Source organism: Tetranychus urticae, chromosome 1 (genome assembly GCF_039701765.1).
Source record: "Tetranychus urticae isolate SD_2017Ah chromosome 1, NJAU_TeUrti_SD_1.0, whole genome shotgun sequence".
Classification (NCBI taxonomy): domain Eukaryota; kingdom Metazoa; phylum Arthropoda; class Arachnida; order Trombidiformes; family Tetranychidae; genus Tetranychus; species Tetranychus urticae.
Genome location: NC_142958.1, coordinates 32,288,114 through 32,310,036, shown reverse-complemented (window position 1 = coordinate 32,310,036; position 21,923 = coordinate 32,288,114). Strand labels below are relative to the sequence as shown.

Sequence of the window (21,923 nt, the reverse complement as noted above, 5' to 3'; positions counted from 1 at the left end):
ATGAAAAAATAATTAAATGCAGACGTTTTGGTTGGAAGAAAGCTTGTTCAAATATTAAGGAGTAATTTTATTTCAAGTGAACCAAAACATCTTAAGTTGAACGAATAAAAATTAGATTCCTTCGAAATAAAACAATATTCTAACTCGAATCATGTATTAATTGATAATATCCATTGAGTCACTAAAAACATAATTAAACAATATTCAAATAATTTTTATAAAGTAATGAGATCGAACTGATTTTAAGATCACATGTGTAAATTAATATGATACATGAAATGGGTACCTAATGACGTTAGACATTTTCGCCTTTTGGGAGTTTTAATGGTGGCTTAGAGTTTGACATATCTTCTAGACGACTTAGAGTTATGGTTCGACGTCGAAATGTGTAAGTATTTAATTCCAATTCGCCATTAGCAGCTGAGACGACCAGTTCACGCGGTCGAACTTCACTTTGTTTTTTCCAATTGAGAGCTAAAATTAAAATACTAATCATAAGAATGGATAAACCGGCAAGTCCACTCAAAGAAGCAATGACTGAAAAATAAATGAAATCGAATCAATGTTTGAATTTTAAATGACTGGCTCAATAATTTGAAATGTTAAGTCAATTAAAATGAAAAATTATATCATAGAGTAATAGTAAATTTCTTACATGAGCGTTCCCCAAAGAAAAATTTAAATATTGCGATCAAATTCAATCCTAAATTGCCAAAATTTATTGCATCAAATGGATCAGTTTTATTGTTATTTTCATCGGTTAGAGGGTCATGGATCACTTGAGGGGCTTGAGTTGTATTAGAATTTGGTTCAACATTTTGATGATCTGTAGTCGAAATGATTTTAGTTGATGATTCGAATGGTTCATCATTTTGGTCAGTCGTAGTTACAACAGCTTCAGTGCTATTTGTGAATTGTGTTTTTTCAGGTGATGGTTCAGCAGTTGTGGATATAATGTGATCCGTAAGTGTTGACTGGAGTTCTGATGAAGAGCTTGTTACCTCTTCGAGAGGTGTTTCATTAGTTTTTGAATGAACAGTAGTTTGGGTAGAGGACAAAGAATCGAATGTTGTTGATTGATCTCTAGTTGACAGCAATTCTGTTGAATGAGTTGTACTTTCTTCAGAAATTGTATGTTCAGTTTGAGTTATCGGTGTTGAGCTTATTTCTTGATCAATTTTAATCGTAGATGTCGGTACAGCAGAGATTTTTGAATGAGTCACAAATGTTGTAAGCCTAGACGGATTAAAAGTAGGCATTTCAGGAGTAGATTGAACACAAATACAAGGCTCAGTTATGCAGCATTCTGTGGTTGTGGATGGTGGGGTTTCAGTTTCAGGCAAAACTACAGTTGTGTCCGTCTCCTGTTTGGGTGATTCATTTGGGCAACGTTCCATTTTAATAGCGACATCATCGACTAGAACTACAGATGAATGAGCTTCTTCTGCATAAGCCAACGAAATAGTATAAAAAGATTTTCGATCAACGACTATTGTCCTTTCAAAATGGTTTCGATTCAATGACAATTCTCGATGTAAAGGAATTTTTTCTATTGGAAGTATTTCTCTAGGTTTCACCGCTTGTTTACCATCAGAAGACATTGTCTCTAACATGATCAAAAGACTACCAACATTTTGCGAATTTGTTATGGTGTAAAAATAGGTGAAACTGAAGCAGACCAATTCTTTGATATCAACAGGTCCACTTGTATAAATATTTTTCCCGATATCAGCTATCTCATCTGGTAAAGTATCCTCTATTTTAGCATTCACTTTCTGAGGCCGGTCCAAACATTTATCATTGACGAAAGTGAAGTCATCCAGAGATACAATCCAATCAGCCTGTAAACCGAGAGAGTTTTTCAAAGTAATGGAAGCAGTAAAATCTAAGCGGAACTCAGCGTTGGAACTATCAATATAAACTGATGCCTTGGACCAATCGATAGATTGTTCACCTTTAATATCCCAAAGTACCATTTTTTCACCAAAGCTTTGTTCAAGAGTTAAAGTGAGCTTGCTGTCAGTTGTTGTATAGAAACGATAAGAGAATGTAAAACATCCTGATTGAGGAATGTACCATAGATTGTACACAGAAGTAGTTAATTGTGATAATCCACTTGTTGATGCCCATTGGTCTATATCGCTTGTAGGTTTTGTCGGAATTTGAAGGTAACCTCCGTGAGCATCATCAATTTGGAAACCAGTATATGTCCAAGTAGAAATCGAATAGCCGAGTGTAAACCAAGCACAATCATTTGAATTGAAGTCACAATTCAAAGAACTACATTTTACTAGAAAGAAGAAATAAATACAAAAAGATCAATAAGTAAACAATAGCTAAAAAGATTGAGGTAGACTTCCAAAGGAGTCATATTCACAAAAGATTGAAATTAAATTTTGACTAATTTTTCCTTTTACAGTTAATTGGGTCAATTTTTTCCAGGACAAATAATTACAATAAAACAATTATAATAAGAGTTTTGTTGGGACAATTACAATGAAATCATTGTTTGGGTAACACAAAACATTTAACAAAGTAACACCTCAAGTGGCAAAAACAATCATTTGATCTTATGTAAATCTTTGGATCCATTAAAGATTGGTATCTGTTCACTTAAGTATTTAGTTTTATTTACCTTCACTTGTCAAAATGAAAAATATTGAAACAAATTGAAAATAACTAAATTTGTTCATCTTTGCTTGAATAAATTAAATGATTTCAACTGCAATTCACGAATAATTTCAATACTTTAAAAGGAGATAAAATCAGCATTTCATATTTCAAAAATATAAATCAATTACATTGAATCGAGAACAAAACTAGGCTTAAATTCCGATTGCAGCTCTATTTATTTATTAATTTATTAACCATTTCAGGTTGATTTATGATAAAATAAGAGGATCCAACAATTGTTGATCAAAACAATAATTTTCAACTACATGATAACGATTGCAATTAATGAATATGACTCAATTAATTGAAAAACAAGTGATAGCACAGATGTGTGAATACTTTCACTGAATAATTCAGGATTCATTTAAATTCGTGCCTCGCTTTTTCTATCAATTGTATTTCCAATATCTTTTTCAAATTTCAAATTTGCCTATCAAATTGATCAGGAAGCATGATAATAAAGGTTGTTGTTTCACAACAGAATCCAGTAAATCATTTAATTATCAAATTGATACAAATATATAAAAGGTTGATTAAAAACACTGTTTCAATGTATTTAGGTTACGAGCCACGGTTATCCAAAAAATGTCACTTTAAAGACAATCTAAAAAATTAATTGAGTCAAAAATGATATCAACAATTAAGTCAAGAATTTATTCATTTAATTCAAAGAGTTAATATTTAAGTTGAATCAAAATTTGAATCAAAAGGCTCTAATCGCCATTCAATACAAACAAACATTCAAATCTAGTTTTTCATTATCTTATTGAATTAAAAATGAAATGATGGAAAGTTGTACAAAGTTTATATTAAAATGAATATTTGAATTGTTCAAAGTTCAAATGTCAATGTTTATGAAAGTTAACCTTTTAAAATCTAATCTCAAATTATTTTGCTTCCCTGGATGAATCTTTCTCAGAATTTTTACATGATATTTTGAGTGCATGATTGGTGGTGAGATGAGCAATGTAACCAATAGGAATTAGCAGCAAGTTTCATTAAATGAGCCCTTTCTGTTCTCAATCAATTTGATTGCTCGATTCATACTTTTTTGCGATGACAGTTATATTTTGTTACACATGGAACCAATTCTTCGTGGAACCAACAAGTGGAACCGATTTGACTTTTCCAATCACAATTTTATCTGATCTGGATCCAAGCCCAGACTGAGACATCTTATATGCTATTTTATCAAAATTATATTTGGATCATCAGTTTGTTGAAGATCAAAAATTCATAACCAAATTATAAACACATGTACATATTCACCATTACATGATCATTTGTTTAATTTTAAAAGCGCTTGCTTTGTTAGTGTTTCCCATCATAAACGGAATCAAGTTTGAAAACAACTACAAATATGGCTAGTTTCATTATCCAAGCGGATATACCTCAATACCAGGTTGAAATTTCAATTTGAAACCCTATCTCGACAGGTTTTAATTATAATCAGACAGTCTACAAATGGGAACATCTTACACTGCCTTTTGTAATGCAATAATCATGAATTGATCTGCTTTGATGAGTTCAATTTAAAAGTATGAAATCAAACTATTCAATGGAGTTGCAATTCTTGAAAATCATAATTGCTGATGAATCGCCACACAAATCTAAAAAATCAACTTTAATAAAAAGAAAATTCTGATTTTTCAGCTTCAAGTGAGATCTACAGACTTTGAATTTACATAATACATAATAACATTTATCAAAAATATCAGAAAAACAAACGCACTTGTTTAAATGTTAGTCTATCCCATGAATTGGAAGAAAATGGGTGTTAATGGGAAATGTGCGTCAAAACAATAAACGATTTTTGATAAACTCTTCGAGTTGATATTTCAATGAAATTACATGAAGTAATGGTAATCGAAGGGTTCGTGAAAAATATAACAGAGTCGATTCTCAATGATAATTTGATGCTGATTTGTAATTTACAAGAACATTAGATAAAAGTCAATATCAAGAAAATCAAATTAATCAGGAAACTTGATTATAAGTTTTGATTCGCACCTGTTTCCATTTCAGATTTTACAATCAGGTTCAAGTCTCGATAAAATAAGAATTGATAGAAAATTAAATCCTTTTTTACAGTAAAATTTAACACTTTGTATGCAACTGTTTGCTTTTCAATTGACTTGCTCTAAAAATAAAATCAATCGATAAATATTGAAATCATTGATGGTCCAATGTTCAAATGTTGATGATTAATGAAAACTAATCAAATGTTTATGAACTGAAAGTTAACCCTTTTAAAAGCTATCAATTTCAAAGGATCAAATGAAACAAATCTTTTTCATCTGAATTGATGTCAATAAATATAATTGAAGATTCAATTCACAATGAAGTAGATTCATTCCTAAATTATCATTTGTCTTTTGGATTGCTTGTTTACCTTGATAGTATAACAATTAAATGTTTAAATATAATCTACCACAGAATCTACCTTTTATGGATTCAAAAAAAGGAAACAATAATTGATTGTATAATAATAACTCCAATGATCGACTTGATTCCAAACTATCAAACTACTAAGATAGTTTTACGGAAAAATATCAATGTCAAACATTTTAATAACTTGCAGTGTTTAACATATAACAATAGCGATTTTTGATTATCATTAAAAATTGGATAATTGCGAGAAATATTCAGCTAATGATTGTATGACTAACAGAGGCTATGTAAGAGCACAAACTGTTTCTCGTTTTAGTCAAAAGATTAGATCCATTTTTGATTGTAATATTGTGAGTTTGATTTTTTACCAGATTCAGATAACTTGTTCTAGTGTAAACCCGTGTTAGATAACTTTACATTAATTAACAGCAATCAGTCAAGCTGTTAACATTAAAATGGAAGTTAAAAGTGTTCTTTTGTTAATCTCAATAGCAATTTTTCAAAGTAAGTGTTTCTCAAAATCTGTCTTTGTTAGTCTTAATAAATTTGAGACGACCCCTATCTTTGAATAATCACATTAAATCCGTTAATCGTTCATCTCTTAATGTTGCTTTATTTTAAAAGTATTTTGTTACAGTTATTTTAGTGATGATTCAAGATGGTTACGGGATGACTCGACTTCAATTGCATTTGGACAGTCAAGAATTGCCAGCAAAGATGACATAAGAAAGATAAGGTCTTTAAACACCGATGGTGAAACAAATAGGCTGACAATCAGTCTGGCTGATGAAAGTAAGCAGTTTACTTTTATCCATCAGTATCCATCAGTATTTTATACTTCTAGGTATTTTTTTGTTTACAGGTCCAAATGGAAGTGGCTTTCATACTAATGGGACATCAGAGCCTGGATTCACAACAAATATATCGTCTTCAACGATTATCTCTCATGAAAAGGCATCAGATGTTAACCTCCCCGACTCTAAATTTTCTGATAATTCAACACTAAAGAAGATAGAAGAAACGAGTACGGAGGAATCAATTCTTCAACAATCATCAGTAAGCTCCACTGAAAATATTATCTCTACCTCGCCCACTTCTTACCCTTTAGAAATATCAAGTTTAACGATTGTTGATGGAAAAGAAATCGATAACAATAAAACAATGAAACAAAATGATATTGGGCAAACACCATCGATCACCACTGATGCTGTTAACGCAAATTTCAGTTTCTCATTGGATGTCGAAACTACAACTACGAAAAATTCGAAGAGTAATATAGATTCGCAGTTGAATAATACGGATTACAACATATACAATCCGAATATGGAACCTTCAGCGTTTGGATCAGAGTCTGCAAGAATTCCAAATGTAACAGAAACATCTACGAAAGTATCAGCTGAAACTTCAAATGAATCAATTACAACCAGCAAATTTGAGCTTGAATCAGATAAAGTGCAAGTACCAACAAGTTTAGATACAATGAGTAATCAAACGACCATAAGTAGCGATACTGAATCAATCTCAAACTCTGTGACTGAGAATTCTACAACAACAGTGCAATCGATTTCAAGATCAATAACTGAAAAAAATACAACAATGACTGACACTTGGCAAACAGTAGACCCAATAACTAGTGAGGTGCCTGAAAATACTACAACGGCACAACCAAATTCAATGACTGACCTAAATGAAACAGAATCTTATAATCAAACAACGGCACAACCAATTACAAACCCTGTAACCGAACAACCTTCAACACAGTCTTACAATGGAACCACAGTGGACCCGATCACAAGTACGGTGACAGAAAATATTTCAACCCAATCTTACACTCAATCAACGGTAGATCCAATCGCAAGCACGGTGACAGAAAATACTTCAACCCAATCTTACATTCAATCAACGGTGGATCCAATCGCAAGCACGATGACCGAGAATACTTCAACACAGTCTTACAGTGGAACCACAGTGGACCCGATCACAAGTACGGTGACAGAAAATACTTCAACCCAATCTTACACTCAATCAACGGTGGATCCAATCGCAAGCACGATGACCGAGAATACTTCAACACAGTCTTACAGTGGAACCACAGTGGACCCGATCACAAGTACGGTGACAGAAAATATTTCAACCCAATCTTACACTCAATCAACGGTAGATCCAATCGCAAGCACGGTGACAGAAAATACTTCAACCCAATCTTACATTCAATCAACGGTGGATCCAATCGCAAGCACGATGACCGAGAATACTTCAACACAGTCTTACAGTGGAACCACAGTGGACCCGATCACAAGTACGGTGACAGAAAATATTTCAACCCAATCTTACACTCAATCAACGGTAGATCCAATCGCAAGCACGGTGACAGAAAATACTTCAACACAGTCTTACAGTGGAACCACGGTAGACCCGATCACAAGTACGGTGACAGAGAATGCTACAATGACAGTGCAATCAACTACAAACTCTGTAACTGAACAGTCTTCAACGCAAGCTACGTCCGAATCTATTCAACCTGTGACCACAATTAGGCCGAGTACCAGCCAATCAATAACTGAAACCAGTTTAACTGACTTCACAACTAAAGAAACCGTCTCAACTACCGATGGTAACACTACTCCATTCACACATTCAACCTATCCAACTGAAAATGAAACAACTTCGCACATCCATCAGGTCGGTGATCATTTTCATCATTTTCATCATTTTTTTCATATTTTTAATGTTTCTTTTTTAAATAGGAATGTGACTGTCATGGCGATGACCTCTTGTTGCCTCAATGCAAAGAAATTTGCGGTAAGTGTTAAATTTCAATAATAATTGTTTTTCTTTTAAGCAATTTTTCTATTATGATAATGCTACAAGTATTGAACTTCGCATCTAATCCAAACAGCATTATCTACTAACTTGTCTGGATTTCATATCAATCTCGCCTTTTTTGGTCTCAAAATTAGAATGATTCTATCAAATAGAGATTACCGTAAGTGAAAAAAATTGATGATGATTCACTCCTTGATTGATAATAGATTACTAATTTGTGCATTTTTCGCAAAAGTTATATGTATTGGAGTTTTTTTAGGAATAACACTCGTACTGGTTGGATTTGTTGCAAGGATGATCCAAAGACGGAAAAGACGTAGAATGATTGCTCAACGAAATTTCGAGATTCTGTATCAAGATTTCGGTGTTCAAAGTGAAAAAACTAAAAAATGGTTAGCTGATTTTAATTATCAATCATCTATTTTATAAATTAATGCTGTTATAATATAAATTTATTTATTTAAAGAATATCTTTTGTAAATCTTTTGTCCTGTGTTTATTTTCGACACAACTTGCTGTTTAAGCAATTATCGTGTTTAAACTCCTAATTAATATTCCAAAAATTAAATTACAGATTAAGCTCCTTTAGTAATAAAACTCTTCGTTCAGTTTCATACAAATCTTTTGTAAAGAGAAGGTAGTTGAAACTAACAATAATTTAATCTAATTGATTCTTTTCTAATCGCATCTCCTAGTTTATGATTGAAGATAATTTCTTACCTTCAATCAGTAAAAATTGCATGCTGTGTTTTTAGAAGCTTGATCATTCTTGAAGTTTTGTAAATCGTAATAAAGTTTCAAGTCATTCCAATTTAATAAAAATTTAAAGAAAATACTAAACAATGACATTTAGCAAAATTAGAGCTCGGTTAATATCTATCTTCGATTTGGCTTCTTTTTTTGTTTCTTTTGCGCCATTCTTGGACCTTTTAAGTTAGGAGATGCTTCAACATTAGAAGCTCCTGGCTTGGGTGAGCTCTTGGAAGTTGGTTCACTGTGATTAAAAAACATGAAAGATTATTAATTTTCGTTTAAAAAGATATGTTTCGATAATAAGCAGTCGAATGTTAAATACTTACGGTTCTGCACCGCCGACAGCACCTTGGGTGCCTTTACCTACAAATTGAGTTCCTCTTTTGTCTTTCTTTTTCTTATAAGTTGATCGTTGCCACCTAGGTAACCATCTTTCAGGGTTTGGATCAACATCAGGATCGAATTTTTTAGGAAGTTGCTTTTTCTTTTTCCTCTTTTTAGTTTTCTTGATATCTTCTTTAATGTTACCCGGCGAAGGTTCAACTTTAGTGATTTTCTTTACATATTTAGCCCCTAAAGACCAATTACTAGTTTCTAATGCGTCAACATCAACACCGGCGATTTCTTGCTCTAATGGTGGCAAATATTGCATGATTCTGAAAGAGTAAATAAATTTTAAGTTATTTTGATAACTTTATCATAATTATCATAATAAAGGTTGAAACTAATGTACTTACTCTTTAGCTTTAGCTGGGTCGATTTGAGAATATGCAGAAATTAGATGAGCTAAAACTTTTGGATTATCAGGGTTATGTTTACGAAGTTCTTCAAGCAAAACGACAGCTCCCTTATGATCTTTATTTTCCATCATCAGTTTAGCTGCTTTTCGATACAGAATTATCAGTTCTGAACCTTTTGGCTATAGTAAACAAATAAAAAAAGGTTTCTTAGATAAAATTATCAAGTTTTCTGAGTTGAGTCGAGTTTTCTAACCTTATTTGTTTGGAACCAAGAGATTGCAGTCTTTAATACTTTAATAGCACCAACTTTATCTTCTAAGTTCAAATGAAGCGCGACCATGATCGATATCAATGCTAATTTCTGCTTATTTTGTAATTCAGTGACCTGGCTTAAAGCCTCTTTATGACGTCCTTCTGATAAAAGAAGTTGTATGATGATAAACGGTGCTTCTATATTATCTGGGTCATAATTTTTATATTTTCGAAGAATCTCTATAGCATCATTAACTTTTCTTTCTTTACGTAATAATGCTGCTTCCAAAACTAAAGAATCCACTGTAGCCTCTGGAAACATGGTTTTAAATTGTATGAGTTGTTTACGACAAGCATCAGATTGATTGGTCAGTAGTAGAAGAAGGCAGTTATTAAATACGATGGATCTTCTCTGTGAAACGCTAAGTTTTGGGTTGTTGATTTCATTCAAAGCTTGTTTCGTTTTCTTTCGAGAATCAAAGATGTTTTGATCTTTATTGATTGTAACAATGTTGTTGCAGGCAACAGCGATCACAAGAGGATCAGTGGGTCTGAAAAGAGCAGAAAAAATCAAATAGTTAATGCATGCAAACGAGAAATGTGTTTTAAGAAACTTACTTCAACTTCAATGCTTGGTTATACATTTTTGATGCTGAATCCAGATCTCCTAACATTTGATCAACATAACCCAACTGACCACGAATGATGGCGAGTTCGGAATCAATCTCTTCTTCAGTCCATCCTTCTCCTTCTAATGATTTTCGACAGATTTCTATGAATTTGAAAAAATGGCCAGAAACTCAAAGTTAAAAGAAGTGAGGGAAATATGAAAAATGTGGAAATTCACCTTCAGCATCATTGAGAATTTGACGAGCTCCAGGATAATTTTCTCTAGACAATTCTATGCACGCTTTGTTGTAATATATCTCGTAGAAATTTTCTCTTTCTTCAAGCTGTGGTAAGTTTTCGACAGCTTTAGGATTTTCTTGTGCTAATCCAGCAGCAACAGCTGCTAAATTAGCTTCTCTTTCATTATCGGAATCATCAGCTGATTCTTTCAATAACTCTAAATATAAATCATAGGCTTCTTGGTATTTCTCCAGTCTGTAAAGCTGAAAAACAAGAATTATAATGGATTAGAAGTAATGATGACAGTTGCATTACTACTTACTGCTTGGCATCTTAGCTCTTTTTCTCGAAAATCTGGCTCTGGATGAGAATCTAATGTCTTGAGACAATCATCGGCTTTATTCAGTCTATATTCACAATAGGCTTTTTCAAATATGCATTCCTCACTGCAAATCAAAATAAAGAAGATAAAATTAGAATATTATTGGGCAACTCCATGAAAATATAAACAAACCTGAGAGCAGGATTACGTGTGATTTCGTCGAGTGCTTCAGTAAATTGGCTTTCCTGGATGAGACAAACTACCTTGCAATGTCCTGCCTTGATATTATCTTTTTCCAAAGATAGAACTGATGAATAGAATTGGATGTGAAAGAGAAAATTAAAACATGAAATATACAGTAAATAACATACACGAGGCAGAAGAAAACATTGGTTTACATACTTTTATCTGCAACTTTCAATGCTTGTTGGTAGTTGTTGATCCTTTCATATTTGACGAAATCACTGAAAAGCGTACTTAAATTCTTTTTGTCTGGATTAGTGCTCATGATGAATAAATTATTAATTTACCAGAATCATTAAGAAACAGGATAGAGCAAAACAGAAAATATCACAAACCCTGGAATAATTGTTTATATTTCAAGAAAACCATCGGTTCGTGTTGAAATAAATGCCAACATAACTGGGGATCGTTATGTAAGTGAAAACTGTAAACTGAAACTCCGCCCAGAAAAAAATAAACAGGATTAAATCCAAAAAGTAAACACACTTTGATCCGATCACATTTATTACCGTTTAGATCTCACCTGCAATTCGCAGGCTTCAAGTTTTGTTTACAAAATTTAAGTTAATTAAGAAATATCCAACTTTAAAATGGCGTTTACTAAATTAGTAAACTTTGTGTATATTGTTATTCATTTTGTAGCAATTGTGCTGTTTCTTTATGGATATTTCTCACTTTCTGACAACCAGAATCTTGACAACCTCAATCAATATGACAACATGATCGCTGTGAAGCCAATTGTAAATCATTGTGAATTATATAAAAAGGAGCCAATGTTTAAAAAGTTGGTATTCGTTCTGATAGACGCGTTAAGAGCTGATTTCATTTCTGTACAATCAATGCCATTTGTTTCGGAACTTTTAAACAACAACACTGCCATAAGATTTACAAGCACAGCTGCAACACCAACTGTGACAATGCCTCGATTGAAAGCTTTATTAGCCGGCATCAGACCCAACTTCCTCGATATCATTAGGAATTTAAACGCTGGTAGTTTCAATGAAGACAATTTCATTAGTAAAGCTAAAGAAGCTGGTCGAAGAATTATATTCTATGGCGATGATACATGGATGAAGATGTTCTCGAAAGAAACGTTTATCAAGTTCAATTTAACTTATTCATTTTTTGCAACGGACTATACTGAAGTGGACACCAATGTAACAGATAATATGAGACCTGAACTTAATCAGCTTGAACAATGGGATTTTATGATCCTTCACTACCTTGGATTGGATCATATTGGTCACAGTTTTGGTGCAAAATCACATTTATTGCCTCAAAAACTTCATGAAATGGACTATGTAATTGAATCAATTTATGAAAAGGTTTCAGCGCAAAATGAACCATATCTGATTTTAGTTACTGGTGATCACGGCATGACTGATGATGGTAACCATGGTGGATCATCTAGTCCTGAAATTAATACAGGATTATTGTTCATTCATACAGGTTTATTGTCAAAAATGACCTGGGCCAATAATGTACAACAAAGTGTACAACAAGTAGATATTACTGCCACCATCTCGCTTCTCTTTGGGCTTCCGATTCCAATTAAAAGTCATGGTAAATTAATTACACCTCTAATGAAACATTGGTCTGTACCATTGGATCAAACAACATGTTATCTATTTGAAAACAGCATGCAAATGAAAAATTTGATGAAATTTAGCGATGCCACTGTCAACATTTTATCAAAAGCAGTTGAGGGTCATTCGGAATATATCTCTAGTGTCAACAAAACATCTACCGTGTTGAAGTCTGTTGAAAAAAATTACGAAGAATTTTTACAAAATGCTCAAAAGGAAGTAATTATAAATCAAGAATACACCTCTTCAATTGGTCTCTTTATCCAAGTTATCGCCATATTAATGTGTTTTTTCAGCGCCATTAAAATTTTGGAGAATGAATATAAAGAAGTCAATTCTGTGATATTCAATGGCAACTTGAATGAACCTTTACAAGTTTTCATGCTATTTGCTATTGGCGCGCGAATAGTACTTCTTGGATCTACTAGTTTTGTTGAAATGGAACCTTTTTTCTGGTCATTTTTATCATCAACAATCGTGATACTTAGTGCGTTAAATTTTTTTCTAGTCCAACGTACCGTTCCAAGTTTATTCAATTTCATGTCATTGCCTTTTGACTATGCAGTTGGAATTATTGGACACATCTCTGCAATCATACTAATTCGAATAGTATCTTCATGGCAAACTGTGTATACGCCATTTCTAAGTGATTTATTTAATTTGAAATCGAATCGAAGATTGACAACTTCTTTAATGATAATTTTTTTAACCATAATTTCATTTTTTTCGAGTGCAAGCCGATTCAGCAAACAGCAATGCATCTTAATTTCAGGACTGTTTTGGATCTATCTTTACAGGTAAATTTCATCTAAAAATAGAGAAAGACTAACAGACTAAATAATTTTGACTAACATCTTTTATTTTTTTTACTTTAGGTGTGACACAAATTTTTTAACAACGTATCGATTGCCATTTTTCAATCTGATTCCTCCATTGTCATCTTTATTCAAAGCTCGATTGATCTATCTGCACATATTGCTTTTATTGATGGAAAATTTTTTCAAAAGGCGAAATATCGACTTTGATTGTAACTTGATTGATGGATTGATACCTAAAAGAACTAGGCGAAATAATGAACTAACGCCTAGCATTCTTAGAACCTTTACCGTTTGCTGGATTTTACTTATATGCCTACTTTCGAAACTAGTCAATATACCTCTAATAGCTATTTCCATTGGATTGGAAAAAATTATCTATTCAATCACTAAGTGGAGTCTCAAAAATGATTTCTCTCATCTTATTTATTTTATATCTACTTACTTGACTTTTGGTTATACTTTTTATTATAGCCAAGGTAACTCTAATGATATTTCTACTATTGATGTAGCTTCTGGTTACATAGGATTAGATGATTATATGCCATTATTTACTAGTATTTTAATTGTTTCAAATACCTATTCTCAACTAATTTTTTGGCTTCTCATGATGTTTGTGAGAATTACTGAAGTAAAATCTAACCTTCTGGCTTTCAGAGTTACAAAAGCAATCACAGGTACATTTAGTTTTTTAATTACCTCACAATTTCTCACTGTTGGATATTTCATGATAGTGGCGTTGATTCTTCGTAACCATCTCTTCATTTGGACCGTGGTTAGCCCTAAATTATTATATGAAACTTTCCAATCTTTCCTAATCTTCATGATTGCAGTCATGGTAACAATTTGTACACAACTTGGTAGATGAAAGAACCAGAATTGGAAGGTGTTTTTTTATTTAGTCATATTCACCGATAGAGAAATCCATACCGAATGTCAATATAAATACCAAAAATTAAAACATTGATTCTGTTATATAATTCTTTTTAATACTGAATAAATAACATTAAAAATCTTGATTAACAAATAAAAAAAATTCAATTGGCTTCACACAATAGACACCATGAAATCAAATTACAACAAGTTGAAACAAAAAAAGAGAATGAGGAATGGAAAGATGAATTCACCGAATTCACTGATCTTTTTTCATTTTTTGACTAGTTGCTCGGTAGATAATTGAGTCTCGACCAGGATCCATGTTCCACATTCCAACTGATACTCCTAAAATAATCAAAGCCATGGCAATTGCAGTGAACGCAATCATGGCGAAAGCCTGATGGAAATCAGTTGCATATTCATAAGCCAAATTCAGCATAGGTTTTTCATCTGTAGCCTTTAAAGATAAGAATACGTAAAATATTAATGATATTTCATTTAAAATCAAAACAAATGAGTTACTTACCATTTCTAGTTGATATTTGAATACGAAAATTCGATGGTATCAACTAATATAAGATCAGATTGTTAATTGTGCACCAAACAGTTGAATATAAACAAGATTTGTTCTTGAAAAGTCAAATCTCTTGTCAGTAAAGTCTAACTCTTGCCAAAGAGCATGCTCGTACATTAAATAGAGCTGCAGAGCGGTAAAAACAATTTTCAAAACTCAAAATCAATTTTGAGATTGATAAAATATCAATTTTAGCTACTATAAAATTCAAACTCGGTTGAATACTATGAAAAAGCCTGTCAATAAATTAAAAGAAAGATAATGATATTGTTTTAATCGAGCAGCATTTAACATTAGGCCCAGAATCATAAAATCTACCGGCTGAGCGAATAGCTGCAAGAAGCTATTCACGCTTATTCAATTATCTGATTTTTTTCATTGCTTGGTTCATAAATAAATGTTCATCAGTAAACAGTTCTATGACATTCGGCCTTTTTATAATTTAAAGTTGCATCTTTTTGATTTTGCTTTTCACATTGTCTTTTCAACTTAAAATTAATATCGATAAATTGCCGGATGACTGCTTATTATATATATTCAATCTTTTTAATAGATTTGAGACTCTTCTGAATTGTGCTGAAGGTAAATATAATGAGTTGCCTATTCTACTCGATCCTGATGAATAAACGACGATCTTCTGAGAGAGTATTGAGTCCCCTAGTAAATCATTTTTGTGTTTTTGTATTATACAATGTATATCGAAATCATCGAGACAATTTTGTGGTGATTCGCCAAAATTCAGCAAACTGTAGACCAAAGAAAGTGTCCGATAACTAAAGTTCACTAATTTAATCTAGTTTACTTGTTTTTCAAAAATTAATTTAAACATTTGGCCCTATCTATCTCTTGAAATGACTTGTTCAGAATCGAAACACTTATGCAATATCGAGGTTTTTTTCCAGAGTTCATTTTCTTACAACGTTTGACTATTTATCATCGAGATTAGTTTATCTGTTGATAAATTAAATCTCTTAATAAGGAAATTAAGAAGTTCAGTTTCGCGCTTGTTTCATATGAGGATACTCGTACATTAAATAGAGCTGCAGAGCGGTAAAAATAATTTAAAAACAATTATAGCAATTAGAAAAGCCGATTGAATAACTATGAAAAAGACTATGACTTTTTTCAATGAAAATCGATGATCATCGATAATCTATGTTTAGTGAAAAAGTTCCAGGAAAAGTTTAAAGTAGTGAAAAAAATTCAAAATGACCTTGAATAGCATGGCAAAAGGGGCTTTAGAGAACATCGATGTTTGCTCATGGTAATCGATGATCGCTGGCTGCAGCGATAATTATCGATTTTATCGATAAAATCGCCCAGCACTAGGATAAGCCGTGTAAACTATTTCATATCCACTAAACAATGCTTTGATATTTGGACCTTTTATCATTTCAAGTTGTATCTATTTTATTTAAGTTCTGATATTGTCTTTACAAGTTGTTGAAATGAATATCGATAAATTACCCGATGACTGCTTATTTCTTATTTTCAATCTTTTAAATAACTTTGAGACTCTTATGAATTGTGCTTCAGGTAAATATAGCTTTCATCTTGATTGAAATAAATAAATGTATTATACTTTTATTAACATTGTCTTTGATCTATCAACAGTCTGTGAAAGATGGAAACATTTGGTTTTCAAAAGATTAAAAACTGTTAAATACTTGACAAGTGAGTTGAAACTTTAATATTTGAACCCAACATTTGTTATTAACCATAAAGATAGTAATGTAACCCTTTCTTCAATAAAGATTCATTGGAAAGGGATCGTTATCCTGCCGGTACGATATACTTTAGTGAAGACGATCGACTAGAGCAAATAGGAACATCAAAATGGTTTCCTAAACTAAAGGTTGGTTTATTGCATGAGGAACAATTTAAACAAGAAATGGACTGATTTTTGGTTGATTAATTTATTTTGAAGATTCTAGACTTATGTGAATGGCATTACCTGGATTTAATTTCTAATTTGCCAGTCAAAGGATTACAATTGCTTTCATATTATGGATATTTGGATAATATCACATTGGATATTCCATCCGTTGAAATGATAGCAGCTCAAGACTTTTATAATTCCTTTGCAAATGCTAAACAAGGCCCGAAGATAGAGCAATTATACATTTTACATTGCAATGTATCCAGGTTTTCCAGGCATGCTAAATATTTTCCGAACTTGAAGCGACTTCATATTGAAGACGTACGCACTTGTAAGTTTTATCTTATTCTTGTTTTATTAGATTCTCAATTTATTCTTATCTTCTTGTTTATGAAACAGATGCCCCTTTTGTTGACAAATGTTATACTGGACCTGTTCTTGAAAAGCTAGAGATTTTGGAAATATCTTTATTCGCTGAATATGCAGAATTTTTTAACAAAAAATATTATGGATTCAGCCTTGCAGACCATTGTCCAGCCTTGAAAAGTGCCTTTCATGTTATTCAATCTCGTGAGCCTTTCGTCAATAGTGAGATTAAAAATTATGTTTTAGAAGATTTAGTTCTTTTATTTGTAAGTATTTCTTTTAAATATTTACAACTCAGATTTTCACAATGCTTAATATTTCTCTTCTTGACATTACAGGGATGTGATTGGTCTATCTTAAGATGTATTTTAAGCAAGTATCCAAATCTGAAACATTTGGCTATCAGAGGAGGCACATACATATCTGATGAAAATATTCCTGAACTTTTAAAGCTACTTCCTCGTTTAACTCTTATCGATATCAGAGACTCACAAGAAGTGACTGAAAAGTCAGCTGATTATATTGATTGGTACTGTCAACGTCGTAATCGTTCAATTTCATTCTATTATCGGCACAACGGAACTGAAATAACAAAGGAATGGCCTAATTCATTAACTAAACACGTTCGTATTGGTCGAGGGCTTGATTTCATGAAATGGTGTTTTTTCAGAGACTATGATGATATGCCTTTTTTACTTGATCCTGATGAATGAAATAAATGAACAATCTTGCAGTTCATCATCCCTTGATTGTGTAAAAAATAATTAAATTCAAACGTTTTGGTTGGAAGAAAGCTTGTTCAAGTATGAAGGAGTATTTTTTATCTCAAGCGAACCAAAGCCTTTCAAATTGAATAAAATTCGATATCCTCGAAATGAAACAAAATTCTAACTCGAATTTTGCATTGAGTCACTTAAGACAGAATTCAACAATATTCAACAACAATGAGGTCGAACTGGAGTTCCAAGATCACATGTGTAAATGTATCCGATACATGAAATTGGTACCTAATGACGTTAAACATTATCACCTTTTGCGAGTTTCAATGGTGACATAGAGTTTGACATGTGTGAAACAAAATTTATAGCTCGATAAATAGCAGGAATAAGCTTTTCACACTTATCCAGATTATCTGATATTTCATGTTATTTCAAATTTGTTTCATTGCTTGAGAGATAATAAACTGTTCATTGCTAAACACTTTTAAATAATTCTTTGACATTCGGCCTTTATATCATTTCAAGTTGTATTTTTTTGGTTTTGGTTTTCACATTGTCTTTTCAAGTTGCTAAAATTAATATCGATAAATTGCCTGATGGATGCTTATTATATGTTTTACTATCGATTGAAAATATAGCTTTGAAAAGTACCTTTCATTATATTCAAACTGATCAAGAATTCTTCGTCAACAGTGAAATCAAAAACCATTTCTTAGAAGATTTACTTGATTTACTAGTAGTTATCGATTTTTTAGTATTTCTTTTTTAAAAATTGAAGCTCGAATTTTGACAATGTTTTGTTTAACATTACAGGAGGATGGCCAAGAATGGTCAGTTTTAAGATGCATATTGAGCCAATGTCCAAATTTGAAACATTTGGTTATCAGAAGAGAGCATGACACAGGAATATCTGATGAAAATATTCCCGAACTGTTGGAATTGCTTCCTTGTATTAGGCTCATTGATATCAGAATTTCACGAAAAGTAACCGAAAAGTCAACTGAGTACATTGAATGGTACTGTAGACGTACCAAAAAAGACCTTTAACAACAAAGAAATGGCCTCATTTATCAAGAAAAAGTGTTCATATTGGTCGTAGATTTGATTTCATGAAATACTGTTTTCTCAGAAAATATAATGAGTTGCCTATTCTACTCGATCCTGATGAATAAACAACGATCTTCTGAGAGAGTATTGAGTTCCTTAGTAAATCATTTTTGTGTTTTTGTATTATACAATGTATATCGAAATCATCGAGACAATTTTGTGGTGATTCGCCTAAATTCAGCAAACTGTAGACCAAAGAAAGTGTCCGTAAACTAATGTTCACTAATCTAATCTAGTTTACTTGTTTGTCAAAAATGAATTTCAGCATATTAACTAGGCAATATTTATCTCTTGAAATGACTTGTTCACAATCGAAGCACTTATGCAGTATCGACCTTGTTTTTCCCAAGTTCATTTTCTTACAAATCTTGATCTAATATATCATCATGATTTGTTTATCTGTTGATTAATTCAAATTTCTCAGTAATATCTCAGGAACTATTGAGTTTACAGAAAAAACCCTTCACCTTGCCCTATCATCCTCTATTCAATGACACATCACTCATTCAAGTCGGTTTTAGGCAACTCATGGGGTTCTCTTGTTTCTAAAAAGTGGTTAGTAAGTTAAGGAAATTAAGAAGCTCATTTTCGCGCTTGTTTCTTATAAGCATGCTCGTACATTACGCTGTAAATAGAGCTGCAGAGCGGTAAAAATAATTTACAAAATTCAAGATCAACCTTAGCAATAATAAAATTGAAACCCGATTGAATAACTATGAAAAAGAGTGTCAATGAATGAACAGAAGATGGTGTTATTGTTTTCAGCGAGTCGCACATTTTAATTTTAGGCGCGATTCAAGATCTTAAGATTTACCAGCTGGGCGCATAGCAGGGATAAGCTATGTAAATTATTCTAAATCCACTAAACCGTTCTTTGCAGTTTTGTTTTTATAATTTCAAGTTGTATCTTTTTGATTTTGGTTTTCACATTGTATTATTGTTTCACGTTGTAATATTTTCAAGTTGCTAAAATGAATATCGATGAATTGCCTGATGACTGTTTATTACTTATTTTCAATCTTCTCAATAACTTTGAGGCTCTTATGAATTGTGCTGAAGGTAAGTATAGCTTTCATCTTAATTAAAATGAGTATTTTGTTTACAGTAGTCTCTCTCATATTTGAAAAAGAGACAGAAATAGAAAGAGACAGAGAAGAAGGTCTCTTTCTCTAGCCTTAAGTTGCCCAGTAACTATTGCCGTTTGAAGGGAACTTGAGAGATCACTGTATTATACTTTAAAACGCTATTAATTGTCTTTAATCTATCAACAGTCTGTAAAAGATGGGAAAATTTGGTTTTAAAGAGATTACACAGGGTTAAATATTTGACAAGTAAGTTAAAACTTTAATATGAACACAACATTTGTTATAAACCAATAAAGATGACACTAATAAACTCCTTTCTTCAATAAAGATTCATCGGAAAGAGATGGTTATCCTGCTAATTATACTATGTTCTTTAAAGATGACGACCCACTAGAGAAGTATAGAATATCAATATTGCTTCCTAGACTCAGGGTGAGTTTATTGCACGAGAAAAATTGTGAATCAAGACAAAAGATTGGTTTTATTAGATTTTATTTAAAGATTCTAGACATAGATGGGCGCTTTGAATTGAAACCCTGGGAGGTTTTTCCAGCCAAAGGATTGCAATTTGGTTCATGGGATGAATTTTTGGAAGACACCAGATTCTATATTCCTGACATTGAAATGATAGCAGCTTCCCATTGTTATAATTTTTTTGCAAATGATATACAAGGACCGAAGCTAACGCAATTATTCATTTCCCATTGCGATGTTTCTCAGTTTGCCAGTTGTGCCAAATATTTTCCAAATTTAAGGCGACTTCATCTTGAAGACTTATATACTTGTAAGTTTCATTCTTTTCTTGTTTTATTAGATACTCTATATATTCGTATCTTCATTTGTATTACAGCCTACCCTGACGAAGACAAATGTTATACTGGACCTGTTCTTGAAAAGCTAGAGATTTTGGAAGTATCTCTATGGGCAAACTGGGCAGATAATATCAATAGATATTATGGATTCAGCCTTGCAGACCATTGTCCAGCCTTGAAAAGTGCCTATCATGTTACTCAAGATGACAAACCTTACGTTAATAGTGAGATTAAAAATTATGTTCTAGAAGATTTAGTTCTTTTGCTTGTTAGTATTTCTTTTAAAATTTAAGACTCAGATTTTCACAGTGTTTCATATTTCCCTTCTTGACATTACAGTATGATGCTGATTGGTCATTCTTAAGACGTATTTTGAGCAAATATCCAAATTTGAAACATTTGTCTATCAGAGCTTCCGAAGAAATATTGGATGAAAATATTGCCGCATTTTTGAAGCTACTTCCCCGTATTACTCTTATTGACGTCAGAGATTCGGCATTCAAGTCAACTGAATATATTGATTGGTACTGTGAACATCATAATCGTTCAATTTCACTCGTTTGGAAAGATGAAACTGAAATAAAAAAGAAATGGGCTTATTTATCAAGTGAACGTGTTCGTATTGGTCGAGGACTTGATTTCATGAAGTACTGTTTTTTCAGAGACTTTCATGAGATGCCTTTTTTACTTGATCCTGATGAATAAAGAGTAGTTCAACGGATAAGTTTAAGGAGATTTTATTTGTGAATTCTCTCATGTCGATGATCAGCCCATCTTTGGTTATCATAACCTCATCACTAAAGACTTTGTATTGATCTGTAAAATCAATTGATGTTTGGTGCTACTTTTTTGTAAAAGACTGTTCATTAAATCAAGAAATGAGTCAATTCATTTTTATAATTTATTTGGTATGGAAATGATCAGGTCAACAATCACACTTTTGAGCTAAAGGGTGTTGCGGTTAGTAAGGTTCAAGCAATCACTTACCCAATGTTGATAAAAAGATAAAGATGATGATAATGAAGATAACGATGGCAAAGATGGTTGATGAAGGT

General features: G+C 32.3%; 6 protein-coding genes and 1 long non-coding RNA gene across 7 annotated transcripts; 4 read left to right on the top strand and 3 right to left on the bottom strand.

The window, feature by feature from the left end:
* Nucleotides 1-46: 46 nt before the first annotated feature.
* On the bottom strand, nucleotides 47-2,811 carry LOC107362119 (uncharacterized). The gene is made up of 3 exons (XM_015929129.3): nucleotides 2,636-2,811; nucleotides 656-2,290; nucleotides 47-537 (listed from the first exon to the last, which is right to left on the bottom strand). The coding sequence occupies exons 1-3, from the start codon at nucleotides 2,691-2,693 to the stop codon at nucleotides 296-298; spliced, it is 1,935 nt and encodes a 644-aa protein (XP_015784615.2). The 5' UTR covers nucleotides 2,694-2,811; the 3' UTR covers nucleotides 47-295.
* Nucleotides 2,812-5,403: 2,592 nt separating this feature from the next.
* LOC107361488 (uncharacterized) lies at nucleotides 5,404-8,371 on the top strand. The gene is made up of 6 exons (XM_089270418.1): nucleotides 5,404-5,568; nucleotides 5,689-5,856; nucleotides 5,927-7,746; nucleotides 7,812-7,866; nucleotides 7,964-8,050; nucleotides 8,126-8,371. Exons 1-6 carry the CDS (start codon nucleotides 5,520-5,522, stop codon nucleotides 8,317-8,319), a joined length of 2,373 nt encoding a protein of 790 aa, XP_089126544.1. The 5' UTR covers nucleotides 5,404-5,519; the 3' UTR covers nucleotides 8,320-8,371.
* A 309-nt stretch (nucleotides 8,372-8,680) lies between these two features.
* Srp72 (signal recognition particle 72) lies at nucleotides 8,681-11,432 on the bottom strand. Its single transcript, XM_015928855.3, has 9 exons — nucleotides 11,209-11,432; nucleotides 10,999-11,113; nucleotides 10,807-10,930; nucleotides 10,483-10,747; nucleotides 10,254-10,407; nucleotides 9,637-10,186; nucleotides 9,381-9,562; nucleotides 8,970-9,299; nucleotides 8,681-8,884 (listed from the first exon to the last, which is right to left on the bottom strand). The coding sequence occupies exons 1-9, from the start codon at nucleotides 11,312-11,314 to the stop codon at nucleotides 8,767-8,769; spliced, it is 1,944 nt and encodes a 647-aa protein (XP_015784341.1). The 5' UTR covers nucleotides 11,315-11,432; the 3' UTR covers nucleotides 8,681-8,766.
* An 84-nt stretch (nucleotides 11,433-11,516) lies between these two features.
* Nucleotides 11,517-14,430, top strand: LOC107361910 (uncharacterized). Its single transcript, XM_015928856.3, has 2 exons — nucleotides 11,517-13,432; nucleotides 13,511-14,430. The coding sequence occupies exons 1-2, from the start codon at nucleotides 11,640-11,642 to the stop codon at nucleotides 14,316-14,318; spliced, it is 2,601 nt and encodes an 866-aa protein (XP_015784342.2). The 5' UTR covers nucleotides 11,517-11,639; the 3' UTR covers nucleotides 14,319-14,430.
* LOC107361912 (uncharacterized) lies at nucleotides 14,418-14,970 on the bottom strand. Its single transcript, XR_001568592.3, has 2 exons — nucleotides 14,853-14,970; nucleotides 14,418-14,783 (listed from the first exon to the last, which is right to left on the bottom strand). It is a non-coding gene; the product is annotated as an uncharacterized LOC107361912 (long non-coding RNA).
* A 1,138-nt stretch (nucleotides 14,971-16,108) lies between these two features.
* On the top strand, nucleotides 16,109-18,321 carry LOC107361911 (uncharacterized). Its single transcript, XM_015928857.3, has 6 exons — nucleotides 16,109-16,436; nucleotides 16,515-16,574; nucleotides 16,655-16,755; nucleotides 16,828-17,110; nucleotides 17,179-17,411; nucleotides 17,484-18,321. Exons 1-6 carry the CDS (start codon nucleotides 16,349-16,351, stop codon nucleotides 17,856-17,858), a joined length of 1,140 nt encoding a protein of 379 aa, XP_015784343.2. The 5' UTR covers nucleotides 16,109-16,348; the 3' UTR covers nucleotides 17,859-18,321.
* A 1,478-nt stretch (nucleotides 18,322-19,799) lies between these two features.
* On the top strand, nucleotides 19,800-21,755 carry LOC107361583 (uncharacterized). The gene is made up of 6 exons (XM_015928418.3): nucleotides 19,800-20,030; nucleotides 20,243-20,302; nucleotides 20,385-20,488; nucleotides 20,558-20,840; nucleotides 20,907-21,136; nucleotides 21,208-21,755. The coding sequence occupies exons 1-6, from the start codon at nucleotides 19,943-19,945 to the stop codon at nucleotides 21,571-21,573; spliced, it is 1,131 nt and encodes a 376-aa protein (XP_015783904.2). The 5' UTR covers nucleotides 19,800-19,942; the 3' UTR covers nucleotides 21,574-21,755.
* Nucleotides 21,756-21,923: the final 168 nt, after the last annotated feature.

Coding starts and splice junctions, on each gene's coding strand:
- LOC107362119 (XM_015929129.3), bottom strand. CDS start 2,693: ATGAACAAATTTAGTTATTTTCAATTTGTTTCAATATTTTTCATTTTG. Junction 2,291..2,635: donor TTTCATTTTGACAAGTGAAG/GTAAATAAAACT, acceptor TCTTCTTTCTAG/TAAAATGTAGTTCTTTGAAT. Junction 538..655: donor TTTCTTTGGGGAACGCTCAT/GTAAGAAATTTA, acceptor TTTATTTTTCAG/TCATTGCTTCTTTGAGTGGA.
- LOC107361488 (XM_089270418.1), top strand. CDS start 5,520: ATGGAAGTTAAAAGTGTTCTTTTGTTAATCTCAATAGCAATTTTTCAA. Junction 5,857..5,926: donor AATCAGTCTGGCTGATGAAA/GTAAGCAGTTTA, acceptor TTTTGTTTACAG/GTCCAAATGGAAGTGGCTTT. Junction 7,747..7,811: donor CAACTTCGCACATCCATCAG/GTCGGTGATCAT, acceptor TTTTTTAAATAG/GAATGTGACTGTCATGGCGA.
- Srp72 (XM_015928855.3), bottom strand. CDS start 11,314: ATGAGCACTAATCCAGACAAAAAGAATTTAAGTACGCTTTTCAGTGAT. Junction 10,931..10,998: donor ACACGTAATCCTGCTCTCAG/GTTTGTTTATAT, acceptor TTTGATTTGCAG/TGAGGAATGCATATTTGAAA. Junction 10,408..10,482: donor AATTCTCAATGATGCTGAAG/GTGAATTTCCAC, acceptor TCAAATTCATAG/AAATCTGTCGAAAATCATTA.
- LOC107361910 (XM_015928856.3), top strand. CDS start 11,640: ATGGCGTTTACTAAATTAGTAAACTTTGTGTATATTGTTATTCATTTT. Junction 13,433..13,510: donor TTTTGGATCTATCTTTACAG/GTAAATTTCATC, acceptor TTTTTACTTTAG/GTGTGACACAAATTTTTTAA.
- LOC107361911 (XM_015928857.3), top strand. CDS start 16,349: ATGAATATCGATAAATTACCCGATGACTGCTTATTTCTTATTTTCAAT. Junction 16,437..16,514: donor TCTTATGAATTGTGCTTCAG/GTAAATATAGCT, acceptor ATCTATCAACAG/TCTGTGAAAGATGGAAACAT. Junction 17,412..17,483: donor AAGATTTAGTTCTTTTATTT/GTAAGTATTTCT, acceptor TTGACATTACAG/GGATGTGATTGGTCTATCTT.
- LOC107361583 (XM_015928418.3), top strand. CDS start 19,943: ATGAATATCGATGAATTGCCTGATGACTGTTTATTACTTATTTTCAAT. Junction 20,303..20,384: donor CAGGGTTAAATATTTGACAA/GTAAGTTAAAAC, acceptor TCTTCAATAAAG/ATTCATCGGAAAGAGATGGT. Junction 21,137..21,207: donor AAGATTTAGTTCTTTTGCTT/GTTAGTATTTCT, acceptor TTGACATTACAG/TATGATGCTGATTGGTCATT.